The 20,677-nt window shown below is 45.4% G+C and overlaps 1 protein-coding gene across 1 annotated transcript in view; it reads left to right on the top strand.

Annotated features, from left to right (window-relative positions):
- Positions 1–13,243: 13,243 nt before the first annotated feature.
- Positions 13,244–20,677, top strand: part of SHISA8 (shisa family member 8) — a 953,154-nt gene continuing 945,720 nt past the window's right edge. The window contains exon 1 of the mRNA XM_044302281.1: positions 13,244–13,749. Within this exon, the coding sequence (XP_044158216.1) occupies positions 13,244–13,749 (506 nt within the window). The remainder of the gene's footprint in view (positions 13,750–20,677) is intronic.

Here is a 20,677-nt window from a genome sequence, read left to right as displayed (position 1 = left end):
TTTCCAAACAGACGGTTACCCTGTATGTTAACTGCCCGCTCAGTCATAGCTATCATCCATCCATGCCTCCATACTATGCCATAGTACTCCTCACAAATTACTACTTCCAGTTTACCAGTTTTATTAGTGAGGCTTTTGGCATCACTATACATACAGTCAAGAGGTTTTTGTTTATTTTTTATTCTGCACCTTTCTTCATGAACTGTTATAGTCCCTTCCACTCTTCCCCCAGTCCTATGACCTTGCCCCAGGTCACTATCTGCACTATCTTTCCTTCTTATAATGTAATTACCCTCCCCCAGTCCTTAGTTTAAACACTCCTCTAACATTCTAGCCATCTCCTCCTGAAAAACCACTGCACCTTTCCCATTGCGGTATAGCCCATCCCTAGACAGAGAAGTCGGCCCAGTTTTCCAGGAATCCAAACCCCTCCATCCTACACCAGTTTTTGAGCCATTTGTTAATCCCCCTAATTTCCTGTTGCTTTTCTGGTACGGATTGTAGTACAGGTAGTATTTTGGAAAATACTGTTTTTGAGGTCCTTGCCCTGAGCTTGTGACCTAAATCCCTAAAATTATTTTTGAGGACGCTCCACCTACAGTACTTCTAACTTTGTCATTTGTTCTAATGTGGACCATGACTGCTGGATCTTCACCAGCGCTTCCTAGTAATCTGTCAACCCAATCTGCAATATGTCAAACCCAGGCGCCAGGAAGATAACACACAGTTTGACAATCCAAGATTGCCCTATCTTTACCCCTGTTAGTTGAGTCTCCCACTACCAGCACCTGTCTGGCCTGCCTTGCTCTCCTGGTCCCCTGCTTACGGGGCTGACATTCCCCTGACTGGCAGAGGAAGTGTCTGGCTGCAGCACTGCTCTCCCTGAACTGACATGCCCCTTATCTGCCAACCTTGCAAACTTGTTGGGGTGTTTCAGATCAGGCCTAGCCTCCCTGGCACTCTTCCCTCTACCCTTCTTTCTGTTATCCAGATACCTACTTCACTTTCCTGAGCCTCCATGGTACTACCCTCCCCCACATCTACCCCATAGAATGCCCGCTTAGTGAGTAGAAAACTCTTTTCCAAATTGCCAATGCTTTTCAGTGTTGAACCTCGCTCGTTTAGATACAGGATCTGGGATTCCAAATGGTAAATTTGCTGACATTTTGAACAAAGATATGCATCCTGAAATGGCTGTTCCAGGACTGCATACATTACACAAGATGTGCACTGGACTGCCTTGTCAATAATGGAACACATACTAATGGGGATTGCACAAGAAAAGAGAAAGAAAAAATACAATAATACAGTGCAATGAAAAACAACTGACAGTGTAATTCCCTTCTAAAGTCCCTTAATCTAAAGTCACACACTTAAAGAGGTTGTCCGGGTTCAACATACCCATATTTTCATCCAGGCAGCCCCCCTGATACTAGCACAGAGGCATCTAATGCTCCGATGCACTCCCTTTCCCTGCGCAAGGGAGCCGTTTTACTGGCTAGGGCAGTGGTGTACATAAAGGGGTCGCAGTTGCGACCGGGCCTGGAACCCCAGGAGGCCTGGCCGCATGTGGACCCCCCAGGGGCCCCACTGTACTCACATGTAATGGAGCGCTCTGATAGAGCCTGGCAGGAAGTACAGTGGCAATTTCGGGCCAATAAGAGCTCTCCATGTCTCCATTACATGTATAATATGGGGGGAGGGTGGGGGGCGGTGGGTCAAGGAAGAGGGGGGGGGGGCTCACTCACATGGCCAGGCAGTTTTGTTTCCATAGTGAAGCAGGGGAACCTCTCTGCTCCCTGCTTTACTAATCTTCAGAGCTCAGGAGCTCCCCCTGCTGGCCCCACATCGCGCTGCTGGCTGTGGGAGAAGAGCTGAAAGCCTGGGAATCTGCCTCCTGAAATCAGGGAAGAAGGTAAGTATGTTTTTTTTTGTTTTAGTTTTTCTAACGCTGCAGACTGGGGGCAGGGGGGGTGTTTGATGGCACAACTAGAGTGAGGGGGCACAAAAGTTGGCATCTCAACTGAGGGGCACCTAATCTGCCATAACTAATTTGAGGGGGCACCTAATCTGGCATAACTACTGTGAGGGTGGCACATAATCTAGCATAACCACTGTGAGGGGCACATATGTGGGCATATCTAAAGTGAGGGGCACATAATCTGCCATAATCACTTTGAGGGGGCACATATCTGGGTATATCTACTTTGAGGGGGCACGTATGAAGGCATAACTACTGTGAGGGGGCACATCATCTGTCATAACCACTGTGAGGGGCACATATGTGGGCATATCTAATGTGAGTGGCACATAATCTGGCATAACCACTTTGAGGGGGCACATATCTGGGCATAAATACTGTGAAGGGGCACATAATCTGGCATTACTACTGTGAGGGGGACACATAATCTGGCATTACTACTGTGAGGAGCACATAATCTGGCATTACAAGGTGAGGGCCACATCATCTGGCATTACTACTGTGAGGGTGCACATAATCTGGCACTACTGTGAGGGGGCACATAATTTGGCATTACTACTGTGAGGGGACACATATGAGGGCATATCTAATGCGAGGGGCACATAATATGGCATAACCACTTTGAGGGGGCACATATCTGGGCATATCTACTTTGAGGGGGCACATAACTGGGCAACAATACTGTGAAGGGACACATAATCTGGCAGTACTACTGTGAAGGGCACATAATCTGGCATTACTACTGTGAGGGGCAAATAATCTGGCATTACTACTGTAAGGGGATGCATAATATGGGCATTAATACTGTGAGGGGGCACATATTTGGCATTACTACTGTGAGGGGGCACATACCTGGGCATTACTACTGTGAGGGGACACGCAATCTGGCATTACTACTATGAGGGGGCACATATCTGGGCACAACAACTGTGACAGGAACTAAGGTGGGCATAATTACTGTGAGGGGCCACAAGGTGGGCATTAGTACTGTGTGGTTGCACTTAGGCGAAATGTCCTAGATTACCCTGTTATACATTAGCATGGCTCAGTCTTGCAGGCCAGCACAGTGCGCCTTGCTGGTGATTTCATAAGGGCAGTCACCATCCGTTCCTTATGTGATTATTCTTTTTTTCTCACCACAGGGACCTTGTTCTGGATCCAGCGGACATCACGCCAACGCCAGTGACACCCTGGATGAGGTAGGACCAGATTTTATTAGGACTGGGTGAGTGTAGCCATGCATTGGGCTTAGGGCTCTTTAACACGAGCGGATGCCGTGCGGGTAATCCGCTGCATGAAAGAGAGCCATGATTGATAATGTTCCGTGCCTCTCTGTGATATTTTTACTACAAAATCCCAGTGAGATAAAAGTTATCACCGTGATTTTGTAGCAAAAATATCACAGTCAATCATGTTACTGTTCCGTGTCTCTGCTGTCCAGAATGGGGCTTGGCACTCATTCACGCAGCGGATTAGCCGCACGGAAAGAGCCCTTAGTAAGAAAATCTGCCGGTTCTTTGTAAAAATGTTTGCACTGTGCGCCTATAACACTATAGTTACACCACTGGTAGGGGAGGTAATGGAGGGGGTGGAGGCAGGTTGGGGGTGACCGATGGGGAGGGGGCCCCATGGATCAGTTTTGCACCGGGGCCCCATGGATTGTGTATGTGCGCCACTGGGCTAGGGCAGTGCTAAAGCCCGCCTATCAGTGCCGGTGACGTCACCGGGCTTCCTGGCAACCCCATGGAGAGCCCGGTTTCGTACTGGAACTCATGAAAATGCCTTTGCCCTGCGAGATTTAGCGCAGGGCAAAGAAGAGCATTGGAGCATGAACTGCTCCGATGCTCAAGTCAGGGGGGCTGCCTGGGTCAAAATGAGGATATGTCCGGGTTCAGCTCTAAACCTGGACAACCCCTTTAAGGAGGACCTTTCATCGCTTCTGACATGCCTTTTCTAATAGCTACATTTATTCCCGGTGTAATAACTAGAGATGTTGCGAACATAAACTTTTCGGTTCGCGAACGCGAATTTCTGCAAATGTTCGCGAACGGGCGAACCGTCATTGACTTCAATAGGCAGGCGAATTTTAAAACCCACAGGGACTCTTTCTAGCCACAGTAGTGATGGAAAAGTTGTTTCAAGGGGACTAACACCTGGACTATGGCATGCCGGAGGGGGATCCATGGCAAAACTCCCATGGAAAATTACATAGTTGATGCAGAGTTGGATTTTAATCCCTAAAGGGCCTAAATCACCTAACAATCCAATTTTTTTTTTTGAACAACGTAGTTTAAAACATCTAGTGTGTGTATACGATCAGGTATGATGTTGTATCGATCAGGTAGTGTAAGGGTTACGCCCGCTTCACAGACATTGACAGACCAAACTCCCATTTTAATGCACCGCAAACAACCGCAAACAGTCCATTTGCCCGACCACAAACTTCCCATTTGCACAAGGTTGGATACCAAGCTAGCCATGTCCCGTTGATGTCATTGAAGGTTTCTTCCTCCACCCAGCCACGTACAACACCAAGGGTCCACAAAAGGTGAATTGAATAGATTTTTCGAACGGGGAGATGGTTAAAAAAACGCTTGCTCCCTCCTCTTTGTTTGAATCCACGCCACGGTCACTGCGTCTGCGCCGTGCAATTTTCTGTCACACCCGATATAAGTGGTATTTTCTATAGTACTATTCTCATCAGTTTAATCCCTGTTACGTGACGTCCCCAATCTGGGGTCCATTTAATAAATAGATTTTTCGAACAGGGAGATGGTTAAAAAAACGCTGGCTCCCTCCCCTTTGTTTGAATCCACGCCACGGTCACTGCGTCTGCGCCTTGCAATTTATTGTCACACCCGATATGAGTAGTATTTTCTGTAGTATTATTCTCATCAGTTTAATCCCTGTTACATCCCCTATCCGGGGACGTGTGTCGAATTGATTAATCATTGTCGAATTAACGACATCCTGAAATAATTTTGTTCAGAGCTCTGTACTTGCTTTATATTGGAATTGCTGGGGATTTTTTAAATTGTCTGCATTATTTCTAATAAAAAAATCACAATAAAGTCTCTTTATAGTTTATTTTATGTATTAAAAACCCATACAACTTAAAAAAATAATAATAATAATGTTTTTTCTATGAAAAATTATCCAGCTGATAGCTTTTAGTCTGATCATAATGAAGCAACAGCCTTATCTGGGGTGTGGCAACATTGCCAACACACTCATAGAGTTGATGATCGCTTCATTGTGATACGCAAGCCCCTTCACCACAACAAGGTACCGATCACGAAGGGCAATTGACACATGTATGTGCCTTTTTTTTGTTTGTTTTTTTCAGCCACAATGCAGCACTAGAGACCAGAAAAATTAGGCATGTACACATGCCTGAAAAATTAGGTATTGTTGCAGCGGCCAGAAAAATTGATGTTTTCCAGGCAGAAAGGTGACTAAAACATTGCGGCTTGAACCCTAGTTGGTGGCCGAGAATTCACGAAAGTCATCCGGTATGCAGACATTAAATACAGCAGCTTGGGGACCATTTTGAGGCCAAGGCATGTCATCAGGCCTTTTGTTAGTCAAACGTATCCCCCACTGTCAGTCCCTTCGGGATCCATGCCTCATTCATCTTAACGAATGTGAGATAATCAACACTTTTTTGACCGAGGAGACTTCTTTTGTCAGTGACAATGCCTCCTGCTGCACTGAAGGTCCTTTCTGACAGGACACTTGAAGTGGGGCAGGCCAGAAGTTCTATCGCAAACTGGGATAGTTCAGGCCACAGGTCAAGCCTGCACACCCAGTAGTCAAGGGGTTCATCGCTCCTCAGAGTGTCGATATCTGCAGTTAAGGCGAGGTAGTCTGCTACCTGTCGGTCGAGTCATTCTCTAAGGCTGGATCCTGAAGGGCTGTGGCGATGTGTAGGACTGAAAAAGCTCTGCATGTCCTCCATCAACAACACATCTGTAAAGCGTCCTGTCCTTGCCGCCGTGGTCGTGATAGGAGGAGGATTACTTTCACCTCTTCCCCTGTTCGATTCCCGTTGTGCGGTGACATCCCCCTTATAAGCTGTGTAAAGCATATTTTTTAGTTTGGTTTTGAACTGCTGCATCCTTTCTGACTTCCGGTAATTTGGTAACATTTCTGCCACTTTCTGCTTATACTGGGGGTCTAGTAGCATGGCCACCCAGTACAGGTCATTCTCCTTCATCCTTTTTATACGAGTGTCCCCCAACAGACATGACAGCGTGAAAGACCCCATTTGCACAAGGTTGGATGCCGAGCTACTCATTTCCCATTCCTCGTCCTCACTGATGTCATTGGCGGTCTGTTCTTCCCCCCAGCCACGTACAACACCACGGGTCCCAGATAGGTGACAACAACGAGCACAATGGGATGGCTGCTGTGGTTGGTCTTCCTCCTCCTTAAAGCCACATTCCTCCTATGACTCCTCTTCCTCATACTCCTCTTCCAGCGTTGCTGCAGGTCCGGCAAGCGATGATGACAAGGCTGTTTCTGGTGGTGATGGCGAGCACAACTCTTCCTCTTCACGCTCATCTACAGCCTGATCCAGCACTCTTTGCAGGGCACGCTTCAGGAAGAAAACAAATGGGATGAGGTTGCTGATGGTGCCTTTGGTGCGACTGACTAGGTTTGTCACATGTGACACATGTGCCATGGCACAGCACATATGACAACTTGCCCAAATTCAATGCCGCCAACAAATTGCTTCCATTGTCACACACCACTTTGCCGATCTCCAGTTGGTGCGTGGCCAGCCACTGATCCACCTGTGCGTTCAGGGCGGACAGGAGTGCTGGTCCGGTGTGGCTCTCTGCTTTCAGGCAAGTCAACCCCAAGACAGCGTAACACTGTCGTATCCAAGATGTGGAATAGCCCCTGGGGAGCTGGGGGGATTCAGTTGATGTGCAGCCAGACGCCGCAGCAGAAGCGGACTCAGCCGAGGAGGTTATGGAAGAGGATGGAGTAGGAGGAGTAGAGGAGGTGGCAGTAGGCCTGCCAGCAAGTCGTGGCGGTGTCACCAACTCCGTTGCAGAGCCACGCATTCCATGCTTGGCAGCCATCAGCAATTTGACCCAATGCGCAGTGTAGGTGATATACAGTACAGACCAAAAGTTTGGACACACCTTCTCATTCAAAGAGTTTTCTTTATTTTCATGACTATGAAAATTGTAGATTCACACTGAAGGCATCAAAACTATGAATTAACACATGTGGAATTATATACATAACAAAAACATGTGAAACAACTGAAAATATGTCATATTCTAGGTTCTTCAAAGTAGCCACCTTTTGCTTTGATTACTGCTTTGCACACTCTTGGCATTCTCTTGATGAGCTTCAAGAGGTAGTCACCTGAAATGGTTTTCAGGTTAACAGCAACTCAAATTAGAGACCAAGTCAATGCCACACAGAGTTCTAGCAGCAGACACATCTCTAGAACAACTGTTTAGGGGAGACTGTGTGAATCAGGCCTTCGTGGTAGAATATCTGCTAGGAAACCACTGCTAAGGACAGGCAACAAGCAGAAGAGACTTGTTTGGGCTAAAGAACACAAGGAATGGACATTAGACCAGTGTAAATCTGTGCTTTGGTCTGATGAGTCCAAATTTGAGATCTTTGGTTCCAACCACTGTGTCTTTGTGTGACGCAGAAAAGGTGAACGGATGGACTCTACATGCCTGGTTCCCACCGTGAAGCATGGAGGAGGAGGTGTGATAGTGTGGGGGTGCATTGCTGGTGACACTGTTGGGGATTTATTCAAAATTGAAGGCATACTGAACCAGCATGGCTACCACAGCATCTTGCAGCGGCATGCTATTCCATCCGATTTGCGTTTAGTTGGACCATCATTTATTTTTCAACAGGACAATGACCCCAAACAAACCTCCAGGCTGTGTAAGGGCTATCTGACCATGAAGGAGAGTGATGGGGTGCTGCGCCAGATGACCTGGCCTCCACAGTCACCGGACCTGAACCCTATCGAGATGGTTTGGGGTGAGCTGGACCACAGAATGAAGGCAAAAGGGCCAACGAGTGCTAAGCATCTCTGGGAACTCCTTCAAGAATGTTGAAAGAACATTTCAGGTGACTACCTCTTGAAGCTCATCAAGAGAATACCAAAAGTGTGCAAAGCAGTAATCAAAGCAAAAGGTGGCAACTTTGAAGAACCTAGAATATGACATATTTTCAGTTGTTTCACACTTTTTTGTTATGTATATAATTCCACATGTGTTAATTCATAGTTTTGATGCCTTCGGTGTGAATCTACAATTTTCATAGTCATGAAAATGAAGAAAACTCTTTGAATGAGAAGGTGTGTCCAAACTTTACTGTACTGTACCTGCCCTGACCGTGCTTTGCAGACCAGGTATCGGTGGTCAGATGGACCCTTGCCCCAACACTGTATGCCCGAGATGCCATGACTTCCTTTTCAATCACTGAGTAGAGGTTTGGGACACATTTTTTGAAGGCCTCAGACTCCACCAGCTGGTATGGTAAAAGCTGGCGGGCTAAGAGTTCCGTCAAGCCAGCTGTCGGACGCCGGGCAAGGGGGTGGCTCTGTGACATTGGTTCTTACGCTCAAACATTTCCTTTACAGACACCTGACTGTGGGCAGATGAAATGGAACTGCTGAAGGTGAGAGGCAGAGTGGCGGGTGGTTGAGAGGGGGCAAGGAGGACAGCAGTGGTTGACGCTGGATGCTGGACTAGGAGGAGGATGGTGGCTTTGAGCTTGTTTGCTGCTTCTACTCGTCATCATATGTTGATCTCATAGGCGTTTGTGATGTGCGATCATGTGCCTTCGCAAAGCAGTTGTACCGAGGTGGGTGTTGGATGCCACACTGCTGAGCTTTGCAATGACGGCATTCTGGCGGTTGCAACAGCATGAGTTGATTGGTGCTGTCTGGCTGACCCCGGGTGCCGATACTTGCTGTCTGACTGTGCCATTAGCTCCTTGCGACGACCTCCCCCTGCTTCCAACTCGTCTCCTCCTTCTCTCTGTCTCCCCTTCTGAACTTTCCCCCTCTTCTTCTTCTTTTTGAGCAGGCACCCACGTGGCATCCACGGACACATCGTCATCATCAACCACTTCACTTGTATCTGACACCTCAGCAAAGGAAGCAGCAGCGGGTACAACATCATCATCATCACACTGTACGTCCATGTGTGCAATGCTGCCTGACTGAGACATATCCCTGTTATCTACATCCCCTGGCAATAATGGTTGCGCATCACTAATTTAATCCAACTGATGTGTAAATAACTCCTCTGAGGGATCAAGTGAAGTGGCTGTGGTGGCTGTGGTAGTAGTGGTGGTGGTGGCGGGCGGGAGAGTGGTAACTTGAGAGCAGATGACCAAAGCTGAGCTGGAGGAGGATGGTGCGTTAAGGTTCTTAGCGGAAGCTGTTGAAGATTGGGTGTCCTGTGTAAGCCAGTCAACTATTTTCTCCGCTCCAAATTTTTTGGGTTCAGGGTACGTGACCTCTGAACATTATTCCAGGGCCAGTGAAAATCTCAGCACCACGACCACGACGGCCCCTGCGGGGTGGCCTGCCTCTGCCTGTCATTTTTTTTTTTTCTGTGAAGTGGTACTATGTGTGCAAGGTACTGTGACAACCTATATAAGTGGTGGGCAGTGGGCACAGTACAGTCTGTGTGGGCCTGACACACACGGGCTTGCAAATGTGATTATATCACAGAAAATTTTTAAATATAATTTTTATTATTTGCAAGGTATTTGAGTGAATGACACCTTGTAACAGTATGAGTGGAGGCCTAGCCACTAGCCAGTATACAGTCTGTGTGGGCCTGACACACAGGGGTTTGCAAATGTGATTATTACACAGAAACATTTTAAATATAATTATTTTTTTATCTGCAAGGTATTTGAGTGAATGACAAACTGTAACGGTATGAGTGGAGGCCTAGCCAGTGGCCACAATACAGTCTGTGTGGGCCTGACACACACGGGCTTGCAAATGTGATTATATCACAGAAACATTTTAAATATAGTTTTTTTTATCTGCAAGGTATTTGAGTGAATGGCACCCTGTAACGGTATGAGTATAGGCCTAGCCACTAGCCAGTGGCCACAATACAGTCTGTGTGGGCATGACACACACGGGCTTGCAAATGTGATTATATCACAGAACATTTTTTTATAGAATTTTTTTATCTGCAAGGTATTTGAGTGAATGACACCCTGCAACGGTATGAGTGGAGGCCTAGCCAGTGGCCATAATACAGTCTGTGTGGGCCTTACACACGGGCTTGCAATTTGCAAATGTGATTATATCACAGAAATTTTTTTAATAGAATTTTTTTATCTGCAATGTATTTGAGTGAATGACACCCTGCAACGGTATGAGTGGAGGTCTAGCCACTAGCCAGTGGCCACGACACAGTCTGTGTGGGCCTGACACACACAGGCTTGCAATTTGCAAATGTGATTATATCACAGAAAAAAATTTAATAGAATTTTTTTTATCTGCAAGGTATTTGAGTGAATGTCACCCTGTAATGGTATGAGTGGAGGCCTAGCCAGTGGCCACAATACAGTCTGTGTGGGCCTGACACACACGGGCTTGCAATTTGCAAATGTGATTATATCACAGAATTTTTTTTTATAGAATTTTTTTTATCTGCAAGGTATTTGAGTGAATGACACCCTGTAATGGTATGAGTGGAGGCCTAGCCACTAGCCACAATACAGTCTGTACGGGCCTGACGCACGGGTTTGCAATTTGCAAATGTTATTATATCACAGAAAATGTTTTAATATAATTTTTTATTTGCAAGGTACTTGAGTGAATGACACCCTGTAACAGTATGAGTGGAGGCCTAGCCAGTGGCCACAATACAGTCTATGTGGGCCTGACACACACAGGCTTGCAATTTGCAAATGTGATTATATCACAGAAACATTTTTAATAGAATTTTTTTTATCTGCAAGGTATTTTAGTGAATGACGCCCTGTAACGGTGTGAGTGGAGGCCTAGCCACTAGCCAGTGGCCATAATACAGTCTGTGTAGGCTTGACACACACAGGCTTGCAATTTGCAAATGCGATTATATTACAGATTTTTTTTTTATATAATTTTGTTTTTTATTTGCAAGGTACTTGAGTGAATGACAGTAACTGTATGAGTGGAGGCCTAGTCACTAGCCAGTTGCCACAATACAGTCTGTGTGGGCCTGACACACACAGGCTTGCAAATGTGATTATGTCCCAGAAAAATATTAAATAGAATTTTTTTTATCTGCAAGGTATTTTCTGTCACACCCTGTATGAATGGTTTGCATGTGCTGTCTGTGAGTGAGCCTGCAGCCTCTCACACACGGGCAGCCAGGCAACTGCAATATATATATATATATATATATATATATAAAAATATATATAAAAAAAAAAAAGCACACTGATGTACCAGCCCTGAAAAGGGCTTTTTGGAGTGCTGTCAGGACACTGTCCTTACAGCAGATGAGTCTGTGGACACAGAACAATGCCCTACCGCTTTCCCCATTGAATCAGCAGCAGCACTGTCCCTCCTCTCACTGTGAATGCAGCTTCCGAATGAATCTAAAATGGATGCTGTCTGTGGGAGGGTCTGGGAGGGAGGGTCTGCTGCTGATTGGCTGGAATGTGTCTGCTGACTGTGAGGTACAGGGTCAAAGTTTACTCAATGATGATGTATAGGGGGCGGACCGAACATCGCATATGTTCGCCTGCAGCGGCGAACGCGAACAAGCTATGTTCGCCGGGAACTATTCGAATAGTTCAGGACATCACTAGTAATAACAACTCTGGAGCATCTATTCTTATTGCTCTATGTTGTCCATTTCCTTTATTATTTCTACTAGAAGTTATAATTGAATTGCTATTAGCCTTCAATAAGGGTACAGAGAGGAGGTAGTCAGTTGGGAAGGGGGGGGGTGTACCTACACAGACTCACTCTATCCAATCAGTGCTGACATTTTCAGACCGTGCAGGTACACCCCCCAACTGGTTACCTCCCCTCTGTACCCTTACTGAAGGCTAATAGCAATTCATTCATAACTTCTATAAGAAATAATAAAGGGATGGCACAACGTAGAGGCATAAGAATAAATGCTCCAGAATTGTTATTATATGGGGAATGCAAATAGCTACTAAGGTTCCATTCACATGTCCGTATGTGTTTTGCGGATCTCACATCGTCGGCACTCTCATAGAAAATGCCTTTTCTTGTCCACAATTGCGGACATGAATAGGACATGTTCTATTTTTTAGCGGAACGGAAGTGCGGATCTGGAAGAGTGGATTCGCAAATGCGGATGCGGACAACACATTCCGGCCCCATTCAAAATGAATGGGTCCGCACCTGTTCCGCAAAATTGCGGAACAGATGCAGACCCATTTTGTGGACGTGTGAATGGACCCTAAAACAGACATGTCAGGAGTGGTGAAAGGTCCTCTTTAACACAAACACACACTGGAAATCAAACACACCAACGCTCAAAACCTCACATTGATTGTCTGTTGGTATAAGCGCTGCTCTCAGACAACTTCAAAGCAGACTGCTGGGGGGGGGGAAGGGGGACAACCACCTTGAATAATACAACTCGCACCTGCGCTACTATTCCTATCCTCTTTTTTTGCTATCTCAGATTGTATCCAGCTGGTTTCAAATGATGAAAGAGGACTGTGGAAGGAGGATACAAACATTTATAGACATTTAGACTACACTGATATACACTGTATTGTTTCCTGTGAACTGCACTTAATCAGCCTTGTCTTATTTGTCCTTGCTGTCACCGCCACCCACCACGCTAGTTACTGGCTGGAAGCCAGCATCACAGCAGAGCAAGGGGGCAGACACGACCCAGGGAGCAGTGTCACCGGCTCCTCTTTGCGCATGGTTGGATAATTAAAGCTCACATTTATGAACATTTTCCTCCCTCACAGTACAGACAGAACTCACTAACAGAATCTTAGTGAGCCTGGAATAAAAAAAAACAAAAAAAAACAGGACAAGGTAACCAAAAGGAGATCCAAGCCTTATTGAGGTAGGCATAAAAATATACTTCAAGCACCCTTTACTAAAATCTTAGTTATTATTCTTTGAAGAGAGACCTGTCCTTGTTCATGCTTTGCTATCCTGACCACTTCTGACAGACAACTAAACTGCCTTCTGCAAACGAATCACGGACAAATCTCTATTGATAGCAAAAGGAACCATACAGAAAGTGTCTTATGATGGAGTGCCTTGTGTGCCTTGGAATATGTTTGCTGTTCCTTCATCCCTGCTGGGTGCGAGCAAGGACCCCAAACACAAAAGCAGGTCTTATTGAAGATCCGGTGCCAGGAACCCCTAAACCTCCACTCCCTACAGAGACCCTGGCAGAGGCTGACAGGTGCAGAGGCTACTATGATGTGATGGGTCAGTGGGACCCACCGTTTAACTGTAATGCCAGCAGTTATTTGTACTGCTGTGGAACCTGTGGATACCGTTTCTGTTGTCAGTTCAAGCATGGTAGATTGGACCAAAGCATGTGCTCCAACTATGACACTCCAAACTGGGCAAACACTGGGAAGCCACCTGCCCGAGGGCATGACTCGGGTGATGACCCCAACAAAGACAAGACTAACATGATCGTGTACATCATTTGTGGTTTGGCAGCCTTAATGGTTCTCATAGGGATCTTCACTAAATTGGCTGTGGATAAGACTCAGCGACCTCAAACTGACATGAATGTATCTAGGTAAGGAAATTGTTAATGGCATGGTTCAGCTATTTTGTATTTACAATTGTTCATATGAGTTGTTGAGTATAAGGCCCAATCAGGCTTGTGTAGTGCAACAGATTTCAACTTTAGTGTCGGACTGGTGGCTTAAATGCAATTTTGTGAAAACGTAGGCAACTTGTTTTCCCATCCAGTGTCACTCTGAGGCACCCTACACACAGTTTTGCTCTGGTATTTTCACTTCATGTGGTTTTATGGCATTTTATCATTGGTGTTTTTTTTTCTAAACAACAAAAAAAAATGCCTTAAGCTTCAATGTGGCACATTTAAAAAAAAAAAACTGAAACCAAAAAAATGCTACATGTTTAACAGAGACATCAATAGCAAAAAACAAAACAAAACCTTGTGTGTGCTGTGGTCTTCAGCCAACATCTAGCATTTTACTGCAAAAAAAACCTGAAAACAAAAATGTGTGTGGGGGGGGGGGGGGGGGCTTCACACATGACTGGGTAGCTGCAGATTTCTTGTCACAGATTTTCATCTGTGTGTTTGAGCCACACATTATAAAACCTGTCCTATTCTTGTCTGTTTTAAAGCTTTAAACAGTGGGCATTTGGCGGAACCCAAAACTGACATGGTCATATACAGGAGGTCTAAAGATGACTTCATATCCAATTTTATACTTTTGCACTGTAATTTTTTTTCCAGTAAAAAAAACAATGCTCATGCAGTTTTTGGAGCATCTGCTTTTTTTTTTCCTGTGGCCTACTTCTCTAAATGTCTGTGTGAACTGTGTTTTTTCTGGCTTTTTATCCTATAATAAAAATGCCAGAAAAAAGCGACAGATCCTCAGCATGCTGCATTTTGTAGTTGAGGCAGAAGGATACAAATCAGTACCAAAATCAGCAACAAAGACGCCAGTACCAAAATTACCCCTTGTGAGTCCTGTTTTTCACATTTTCCGTGGACCTTCTGCTAACATCTGGTGCTGGCATTTTTATAGCAAAAGAAACTAAAAAAAAAAAAGTGCAAAAAAACTAAACAAAACCAAAAGCATTGAAAATGCAAAAGTACAAAAAAACAGCATACAGTATTTTGTTGCAGTTTTTTTTTAGCCAAGCCAAAATGGTTACAGCAGGAAGGAGAGAAATCCTTACATTTCTCATTCCATTTTAACTCACTCAAAACAACTGCATACAGAACTGCAACAAAACTGTGTGTCACACAACCAACTAACAATGAGGCCACTGTTGCAATCCATAAAAATACAGGGTTAGGCCTCATGCACACAACAGTATTTTTTCACGGTCCGCAAAACGGGGTTCCGTTGGTCCGTGACCGTTTTTTCATCCGTGGGTCTTCCTTGATTTTTGGAGGATCCACAGACATGAAAAAAAAGTCGTTTTGGTGTCCGCCTGGCCGTGCGGAGCCAAACGGATCCGTCCTGAATTACAATGCAAGTCAATGGGGACGGATCCGTTTGACGTTGACACAATATGGTGCAATTGCAAATGGATCCGTCCCCATTGACTTTCAATGTAAAGTCAGGAGTCCCTTTTATACCATCGGATCAGAGTTTTCTCCAATCCGATGGTATATTTTAACTTGAAGCGTCCCCATCACCATGGGAACGCCTCTTTGTTAGAATATACCATCGGATTTGAGCTACATTGTGAAAACTCATATCCGACAGTATATTCTAACACAGAGGCGTTCTCATGGTGATGGGGACGCTTCTAGTTAGAATATACTACAAACTGTGTACATGACAGCACCCGATCTCTTACAGGGGGCTGTGATCAGCACAATTAACCCCTCAGGTGCCACACCTGAAGGGGTTAATTGTGCGTATCATATCCCCCTGTAAGAGATCAGGGGCTGCCAGGCAGCAGGGGGAAGACCCCCTCCCTCCCCAGTTTGAATATCATTGGTGGCACAGTGTGCGGCCCCCCTCGGCCCCCCTCCCTCCCTCTATTGTATTTATAACATTGGTGGCCAGTGTGCGGGCTCCCCCTCCCTCTATTGTATTTATAACATTGGTGGCCAGTGTGTGGCCCCCCTCCCTCTATTGTATTTATATCATTGGTGGCACAGTGTGCGGCCTCCCCTCTCCCCCCACCTGATCATTGGTGGCAGCGGAGTTCCGATCGGAGTCCCAGTTTAATCGCTGGGGCTCCGATCGGCAACCATGGCAACCAGGACGCTACTGCAGTCCTGGTTGCCATGGTTACTTAGCAATATTAGAAGCATCATACTTACCTGCTGGCTGCTGCGCTGTCTGTGACCGGCCGAGAGCTCCTCCTACTGGTAAGTGACAGATCATTAAGCAATGCGCTGCACAGACCTGTCACTTACTAGAGAGGGGAGGCCGCACACTGTGCCACCAATGATATAAATACAATAGAGGGAGGGAGGGGGGCCGCACACTGGCCACCAATGTTATAAATACAATAGAGGGAGGGAGGGGGGCCCGCACACTGGCCACCAATGTAATAAATACAATAGAGGGAGGGAGTGGGGGCTGGGGGGGGGGGGCGCACACTGGCCACCAATGTTATAAATACAATAGAGGGAGGGAGGGAGGGGGGGGCCGGGGGGGCCACCAATGAAATTGAAACTGGGGAGGGAGGCCCGGATCTCTTACAGGGGGCTATGATACGCACAATTAACCCATTCAGGTGCGGCACCTGAGGGGTTAATTGTATGGCTCACAGCCCCCTGTAAGAGATCGGGTGCTGCCAGGCAGCAGGGGGCAGTTATGTACACAGTTCGTAGTATATTCTAACTAGAAGCGTCCCCATCACTATGGGAACGCCTCTGTGTTAAAATATACTGTCGGATCTGAGTTTTCACGAAGTGAAAACTCAGCTCTGAAAATGCTTTTATGCAGACGGATCTTCGGATCCGTCTGTATGAAAGTAACCTACGGCCACGGATCACGGACACGGATGCCAATCTTGTGTGCATCCGTGTTTTTTCATGGACCCATTGACTTGAATGGGTCCGTGAACCGTTGTCCGTCAAAAAAATAGGACAGGTCACGGATCACAGAGGCGGATGACAAACGGTGCATTTTCAGAGTTTTCAACGGACCCATTGAAAGTCAATGGATCCGCAGACAATCACGGAAAACGGAACAACGGCCACGGGTGCACACAACGGTTGTGTGCATGAAGCCTTAGGGTGGTGCTTAGATAGCCCAATTTTACCAGCTAAAATGTTGGTAAGTATGTTGCTCCAGAACAGCTGGAGTAGATTTCTGGTATAATATACATCAGTTTTCTGGCACACGTTGATAAATATGTTGGACAATGACCCACCTCCTTCAGCTCAGTTTTTGGAAGAGTGGTGAGGGTGATAAAATAGATAAAAAGTCATACATTTTGTTGCAAAGTGGCAAGTACAACAAGATTTGAGACTTTTCAACACCAAAAAATTGCATAAAATTTGATCCCCAATGAGTTTTGTCTGTGGAATACAGATGTCACACGGAGGGCAACAAGCCTGGCATGGACCAAACACAGATCTTTCATGCATATCTTCCCGGATGAAGCACTGACCATTTTGTCACTGATATCATCACTGATATAGATGTGGGAATAAGGCCTAATCTGAATCATGTGGAGAAGGCCTAAGGGTGGTTTCCAACACAGTTTTTCTTTGGCCACAGTGTTTTGAGCCACAGTCAGAAGTAGATCTAGCGGGAAGAAGAAGTATAAGTCCGTCCTTTATATTTCCCATTCCTTTTGAATCCACTTCTGTCTTTGGCTTAAAAGACTGCATGAAAAACTGCCAGAAAAAAAACATGGCTTTTTTTAAAAAAAAGTATGAAGCTACCCATAGGATAATGCCACAATATAGCCCATATTTACTAATGTATATTCATAAAAAATCTGTTTAAAAGTGGCGCAATTTGGCAAATCCAACATGTGCATAAAGGGATGGGGCTAAGCTGAAAGTATGTGAAGCTTTGCATGGAACGATCAGTGCCTAAGATTCGCCATCATGTGCCAAAATTGTGGTACAATTCGGTTTTTAAAATCTGTAGTAATCCAACCAATAGCTGGTACGGAGTCCCAGAAAAGTTTTAATGCCTATGCCCGATTTATCATCCAGCCTAAGCTCCTATGATAAATCAGGTGCAGGTCTAGGCAGCCTGTTTAAGCTTACGACGGGGAGAGGAGAGAAAAAAAGAGCGTTAACCGCAGGCTCAAAAGAGGCTCCGAGAGTAACTGGCAGGGCTCCAAAGATGGACCAGTATCAGAATGGCTTGGTGATCTTAAGTGTTTTAGTCACTGATTTTTTTTGTATGCGTTACAAGGAGGTATTGAGGCTGCCAAGGGTATAACACCCCCCCCCCCCAGAAGATCCTCTGTGGGTTTGTAAATTATTGAAATGAAAAAAAGAAGGAAGGATCCACTAGGGGTCCAAAACAATGTGAAGCCCTTTCAATGGCGCCAAAAGGATACCTCTATGTAGAAACAGCTTATTGATAGTCCGTGAACTGGAAAAGTTCAGAGGAAGTGATAATGATAATAAATATAAAGTTAAAAATACAAAATAGATGTAAGTTTACCGTATATAAAATAGAAAACCATAAAATCAAAGGCAATGTAAGTGACTCACTTCACCCAGGAGGAGCAGGGTGGGATAAAGCTCAAGACACCCACTGCACTTCCTCCTGCGCCCGGGTCTCTTTGCAAAGGTCTTAGGATTGACGGCAGCCCAAACGTGGTACCTCTTGTCAAAAATCCTTTATTCCAACACAGGGTAAGGGTAAGGAGTGGCTCAATGCGTTTCAGGGTTTAGTATATCCCTTCATCAGGAGCATAAGGAATACAGTATAGTGTGTAGTATTTAAAGCTAAATAGAGCTCCAAAAGGACATGTGTGGCATCACTTCCGGTTCGCATTCCGTCACTTCCGATTTGCATTCCAATGTGGAACGCATCGGGAGTGCCGCTAAAAACAGAAGAAATAGAAATAGATGTATAAGTGAATACTACTGTTGAGCCTGTAAAGTATTTTTGGATGTTTAAAGTAATATAAAATAATGTGAGACATTTCTAGTTCCAAAGTCTCTGGGATAGCTGATCCAGTTTGAGTTCCACCGTGGAGCGCACCGGAAGTGCGGGTAGTAGGCATAAGAAATATGTTACATACATAAAAATTATACATACAAACGTAAAAATAACATAAAAACAACCTAGATTGGAATATCATTCGGATGACTCTCACCGGAAGTGACATAGCTTCCGGTTTTGAGAAACTACAATTGGCATATAGTTTGGATAAAGATTTTGGACCTTTTGTGACGTGAGGCGCCGGAGGTTATTTTGATAAACATGACAGGGATCCGTCTTCTCTAAGAGCTTCAGCTTTAGAACATATCCCATCATCCTATCAATAACTGTGCCGGAAAGAGATGCACTGGATGTATGTTCTAAATACACTTTCCCCTTTTGGACTCAATGAGTCTCTTGAATATTTTAATGACTAGATCCCCTCTCCCTTCCGTTTAGCCGTAAGTATGATTATAATACCCATCCCTGATACGCTGATGCCATTAAACATATATCTGTACCTTGAGAATCAATACTCACGGATATACATATATGCAAAAAATCTTTGTCTGAGGCTGAAATACTATCTTTTAGACGACCCCATAAACTCATATCTATATATTTTATGTATACTTTATATATATATATTGTAGTAGCCCAGAGGGAAGAATCGTGGATGGTCAGTACGTCTCACTGAGAATGAATGCCTCAGTGATATAATTCCTGGAAGTAAGTATACCAGTAACATTAGGTTGCTGGGAGGTTTTCATTAAAGTGGATTTTGGGTCCGGGTTTTAGGAGTGACCAGAGAGCTTGGGTGGGACAGGTCACTCCCATACTCCATCCAGGGTTTTCCTACTGTGTGGTTAAAAAGTATGTGGGAATCTCAGCTGAGGAGATCACAAGTCTGCACAGGCTAACTGAAAGCTGAACAAGCTGAGAGGGAGGATTTGGTCTCTGAAAGACACCAGAGAGTGGTGAGATCGTATTGTTGTTTCTGATTTGGACTGAACACAAAATGTGGGACTTTATGTTATGTACTATTTGCGGGCTGAAGAAAGCCTAAAGCTAAAGTTTGGACATGTTTACTGCTGTTTTCTGAAATAAACACTGCCTGTGGTGAAGAGTGAACTGACACGCGTGTATGTGTGCACAGTGACGGAATTAAAACCCCCACAATTGGTGTCGGATGCGGGCAAAACGCTCCTAGAAATCGCAGCCACCAGCAGTTGTACATGTCCTGGGTAAAAACTGCAGCGAAATTACAGTCTGAACGTCCAACCATGGAGGATTTAGTAAAGCAATTGGTGCAGGCTAACTTGCTACAGCAACAGGCTACTGCTCAACAGCAGAGAGCCCATATGGAGGCTATGCAAGCCCAGCAGGAGACAAATCAGCTACTGATACGACAGATGTCTGTATTGACTGAGGCCGTCAAATCTCAGGAGGGGGTGAGCCTTCCCAGTCAAAATGGCAGTGTTAAAGCCCGAAAGAATGTGAGGGAAACTTTGCAAAAAATGACACCTGAGGACGACGTTGAGGCGTACCTGTCCGTATTTGAAAGGGTGGCAGAAAGGGAAAGTCTCCCACCCGAGCAGTGGGCAGAAGTGTTGGCGCCATATTTAACAGGAGAACCTCAGAAAGCATATTATGATTTAACCTTGCAAGATGCGAAAGAATACAGCAAGCTAAAAGCAGAAATTCTTGCTCGGCAGGGGGTGACTGATGCAGTCCGAGCGCAGCGTGTTCACAGCTGGGAGTTTTGCCAAGATAAGCCTCCCAGGTCCCAAATGTTTGATCTGTTCCACCTGGTACAAAAATGGTTACAACCAGAATCATCCTCCCCAGCTCAAATGGTGGAAAAAGTGGTGATGGACCGGTTCC

This window comes from Bufo gargarizans, chromosome 7, assembly GCF_014858855.1.
Source record: "Bufo gargarizans isolate SCDJY-AF-19 chromosome 7, ASM1485885v1, whole genome shotgun sequence".
In the NCBI taxonomy this organism is placed as follows: Eukaryota; Metazoa; Chordata; class Amphibia; order Anura; family Bufonidae; genus Bufo; species Bufo gargarizans.
Note: the sequence above shows the minus strand (reverse complement) of the source record. Positions and strands in the feature narration are given on the sequence as shown.